The 5,008-nt window shown below is 37.0% G+C and overlaps 1 protein-coding gene across 1 annotated transcript; it reads right to left on the minus strand.

The window, feature by feature from the left end:
* Nucleotides 1–223: 223 nt before the first annotated feature.
* On the minus strand, nucleotides 224–4,317 carry camk2n1b (calcium/calmodulin-dependent protein kinase II inhibitor 1b). The gene is given in 2 exon segments (NM_001302502.1): nucleotides 224–605; nucleotides 3,904–4,317. Coding segments are annotated over 2 exon segments (240 nt in total). The 5' UTR covers nucleotides 4,073–4,317; the 3' UTR covers nucleotides 224–534.
* Between the last annotated feature and the right edge of the window lie 691 nt (nucleotides 4,318–5,008).

Consider the following 5,008-nt stretch of genomic DNA (forward strand, 5'->3'; position numbering starts at 1 on the left):
AGTTTGCAGGCCACATCGAAAAAAAAAACACAATGTGTAACATGGAAAACCATAAGTATTTAAAAAAAGTAGTCTTTCCTTTCTCATCCTGATTAAAAAAGATCTGTCTATCGTTTTTACAAAATAAAAGTATATTTAAAGTAGAAAAAAAAACACTTAAATTGAGCACACAATTTGATTCCTAGGAACCAAGTGCAAACTAAAGACATTAAAAAAACATTTGTGTGCTTGTGATATCAAAGCATTCCTGGCACAATATAAACTGAATCTGAACCACTACAGACCAACTCCACATGTAGTAAACAACATAGGACTCTTTGTCCAGCGTTAAGATGTCGCTTTATAGGTAGGGATATGAATCATGCCCTTAAAGAAAGATGTAAAGCAGCACGGACTCCCTCTTTGTTTTGGGCTGGTCCTCGCCTGCTGCCGCATCGTGAAATTCAACCCATGCTAAGCGGGACTGCAAAGTGCTTTCAATGCAGAATGCACAGAACCCACGATTTCCTGAAGCCTTAACAGTGTCCTTGAGCGTTACACTCCCGCCGATGACTTCTCCGCTGTGTTGTTCAGGACTTCGTCAATTCTGTCGTCCTCTATGACAACTGAAAGAGAAATCGCAAAAGAGCCAGTTAGGTCAAACATCCAGTATGGTTTGTGGGATATGAGGTAAATAATACGGCGGCCGAGAGAGCTTAACGCAATGCAATTAAAGAAAGCACATGCAATTACAAAAAACACCAGCCAATAAAGAAACGATCTTCATTAATTTGACAGCACACGTGTTGCAAATTGGTCACAACACAAACGACTGAAGAAATGAGCTGCAAATCGGTCACAAAACCTGCAAATATCCACGTAACACAATGGAAATGTTTCTAGGGGACCCAAAAACATGACGGACCCTGCTGATATATGATGTGTTATGCGGTGACTGTTGCTCAGTGAAGTAATTGGTGGTCTTTGAAAGGTGAGTTGTTTTTCCTTTACTTTCATGTTATCAGGATATTACATAATCCATAATAGCACATATCTATGATAATAACACAAATCTCAACAGGGTCCGTCATGTTTTTGGGTCCCCTAGAAACATTTCCGTTTATTATTATTATTAATGGATTAAATATTAAATAGATTTTTTTTTTGGCATAGAAATTAATATACTTTAAATGTGGGCTAAATAGGATACTGTTAAGAATTCTGTAATGCTGCATTGTAAAACAAAGGCAGAATATTTTACCTAGTGTTGGGGGCAAATATGGAAGACAAATTAGGGCCGGGCGATTAATCAAAGTAATCGAGATTGACATTTATATAATCGAACTAATTTTTCAAGATCAATTTTTTCAATTGCTTTCCCTACCGCATGTGGAGTCATGTGACCCGGCACTGTTAAGGCTGATTTATACTTCTAAGTCGAAAATACGGGTAAGGGACCAGCGCAGCCTTAAAATGGTTGCGCACTTCTTGAAAAATGTAACTATATGTCGCAAGTTTGCACTACATTGACGATGATTGGATGCTGCGCCAGAGATGCCTTAAGACGGCATATTTTCTATTACACCAAAATTATTAATTCCATTAAAATATTTTTTTTTTTACAGAAAATTCAAGAAATGCACTGTTTGAAATATTTTTTTCCAGGATTTGCAAGAGTTATTTTATTTAGAAGAGATACTGCTTACTTTCTACTTTTAAAAACATTGAAAATAATTTATTTTGTTTCCAAAAGAGCAAGTTATTTTCACTTTTTTATAAGAAAAAACTAGACTTGGTTTTAGGCAATGTGTGATTTAATTTCAGTGGATCAATGTTGATGTTTAATACACAATCATACTGCAGATACTAGACTGTGTGTGTTTACTTCAATTATTTTAAGATCAAGTAATGCACCCTTCATTCAGAAATCTCTCACTTGTTATATGAGAGCATATTTACTGTACAACACTTGTCAATCAACTAATATGTATGAGGGCAAAAAAATTAGAAACAATAAATAAAATAATTGTTTATTAATCATAATCAAGTTAAAATATTTAATTACCCGAGATTTTGAGTTTAGGCCAAATCGCCCATCCATAAGACTAACCCATTAGACTTTTTTTAAACCCAACTTTATTCATATTTGACCCAATTTTTGTTAAACCTTATTTGTGTGTCGCTAGTGTGTACTGTATGTGTGCTGTGTGTATTTATACGGCAGAGCATTTGCATTTATCTGCCTGCTTGTAATTTATCAGATAATGAATGCATGTGTAGGGCAGCACGGTGGCGTTTTTGCCTCACAGCAAGAAGGTTGCTGGTTCGAGCCTCGGCTGGGTCAGTTGCATTTCTATGTGGAATTTGCATGTTCTCCCCGTGTTGGTGTGGGTTTTCTCGGTGTGCTCTGGTTTCCCCCACATATCCAAAGACGTGATAAAGGGGAATTGGGTATTGTCCGTAGTGTATGTGTGTGAATGAGTGTATGGGTATTTCCCATTGATGGGTTGCAGCTAAAAGGGCAACCGCTGCGTAAAACATATGCTGGATAAGTTGGTGGTTCATTCCACTGTGGTGACCCCATATTAATAAAGGGACTGAGTTGAAAAGGTTTAGACTTTAAGTAGGCCTACATGAAAAATGCAAACACAAAAATAAGCAGAAAACTCGCAAGCTTCCATTAATTTTTATTTATTTATTTATTTTTATTTTTTTGTTGAACCCATTGACAAGTCCCCCAGAAAGCACAGGCTGTCAACATGACGTCAAATTGATGTTGTACCTCAACGTCATGGGACGTTGCATTTTGCTTGGAAATTAAAATGGGGTTGACGTCAGAACTCAACGTCAAGCCGACATCAATGTCCAACATCGGACATGTTGCATTTTGGTTACTTTGCAACTCAACCTAAAATCAACCAAATATCAACATCTAATATGTTAAAGCTTGACTTTGTGTGGACATTACCAATATGACGTCTATTAAATGTTAGATTTTTGCTGCCATACCTCACGAATAAATGACAGAATATGACTTTGAAATGATGTTGGTTTAAGATGTTGGCTCGACGCTGGATTTTGGTCACTTTCCAACACAAACTAAAATCAACCCAATATCGTTATCATTTCATGTCATTATTAGACGTCAAAATAATGTTGTCTTTAGATGCTAAACCTAAAACTAACCTAATATTAACATCTTATAATGTTGAGTGTCTGTTAAACAATTTATTTACTTGTGTGTTTAAATATATTTTTCAATTTGTTTTCATTAATTTCAGTTATATTATTGAAAAATATGCAAATGTTTAGATGTTCAGATGATTTGTGTGCGGTACAATTTGTACTGTACTACTATGTACTACTGTCTTACCAAACAAAAGGTTCAAATTGGATTTGCATTGTAAATCACTTTCAAAATGCCTTTGTCAAATCATTCAGCAAATTTTCTGTGTATACAGTATATGGATAGTTGCTGAATTATTTTTGACTGTACCACCAATTCCGCACAGAAATAGCTAAAAAAAATAAATAATAAAAAAAAGTAGGCTATTATTGGCAAGTTAATGCGTGTGTACACTTTTATAGTCTATGTAAATATATTAATAATAATAATAATAATAATAATAATACCAATAATAATAATAATAATAAAATTCTCAATTAAACATATCTTGGAAAAAACAAACCAAAACAAACTTTCATTACCTCATTATAAACTCACAAGAGAGCAAGTAAATTAAATGCAAACGCGTGACGCTGACATCATCACGTGATGCGATAAATTTGCATATTTATAATGCACCGAACCACACACACTAATTAGCTAAATTTTAGGCCGCTCACATCACATTATTAATAATGACTGGAAAACCTACTTTTGTTCTTGAGTCATCTGTAATAAGTGTGTGTTTTCCCCCTCACCTCTCTTGCTGCGCCCGATCTGTCCGAGTTTCGGAGCTCGTTTGTTCTGCGCAGAACTGTAGAAGTTGCTGCTGTTGTTCTGCAGGCGACAGGTGAGGGAAATCTGCTCCTCATCTCCATCTGCACCGTAATGAGAGATGCTCTCCTCGTACGGCAGCACTTCTGACATGATCCCGTTGGCAGTAATAATCGCTCACGACCGAGAAAACAAGCGATAATTAACGAGCTTGAGAGTCTAAAAGCGAGCGCGGTCACGATCAGATCAGCAGCCGTGTTTTAGTCTCCGTCACTTTTCGTTGTTACGAGCACTCGGAAAAACTGATGTAGATGCAAAACAGGAGCGCGATGCAAAAACACATACACACACAGAGACACGCGCGGATCCTGAGAGAGCAGAGAGACGTCACTCAGGCTGTGCTCGTGCCGCCTGCAGGAGCTCCATCCCCCGCCCTCAGCTTCAGCCTCTGCCTGCTCTGCTGGAGGAGCTCAACAGCTCCGGGAGGATGTGGGTTTGAGTCCCACTTGGGTTGATTCGTGACTTTCCACCGGCGGTGGCACCTAGAATCTGGTCACATTCTATGGGATTTGTGGTTTAGAGGTGGAAGAGATGGGCTTAAATGAGTTTAGAGTTGATCTAGCCAGCTGTCTCAATAGGTGTATTATATTTTATTTTAACATTTTTATTTTATTTTTATTAGTCTACCTGCAGCTTACTTGACCAATTCAGTTCACAAAATAGGTGACTGGGTTAGGTTGTAGGTTCTAATGCCTGATAATAATTTTATAATTGAAGAGTTTAGATGCAAAAATCTCTAAGTTCCACCTTAAATGTTCATTTAAATTAGCATATTTCTCATGCTGTTGTGTGTAGTTTCAGTCATTTTACTTTTAGTGAAAAGAATGTTATTTTTACTGCCTTTAGAGTGAAATAATGGAACAAACCAACGTGGGAGGCTGAGAAAAAAATTATTAGAGAAAAACGTCAGATGGCACTTAGACATGTTTTTGCATCTGAACTGTTCAATTGTAGATCAGTGGTCCTAATCCCGAGGGGAAATTCGCCATCACTTTTTCTTTTCAAAATATATTTGACCCCCTCCCCAAC

Source organism: Danio rerio, chromosome 23 (genome assembly GCF_049306965.1).
Source record: "Danio rerio strain Tuebingen ecotype United States chromosome 23, GRCz12tu, whole genome shotgun sequence".
Classification (NCBI taxonomy): Eukaryota; Metazoa; Chordata; class Actinopteri; order Cypriniformes; family Danionidae; genus Danio; species Danio rerio.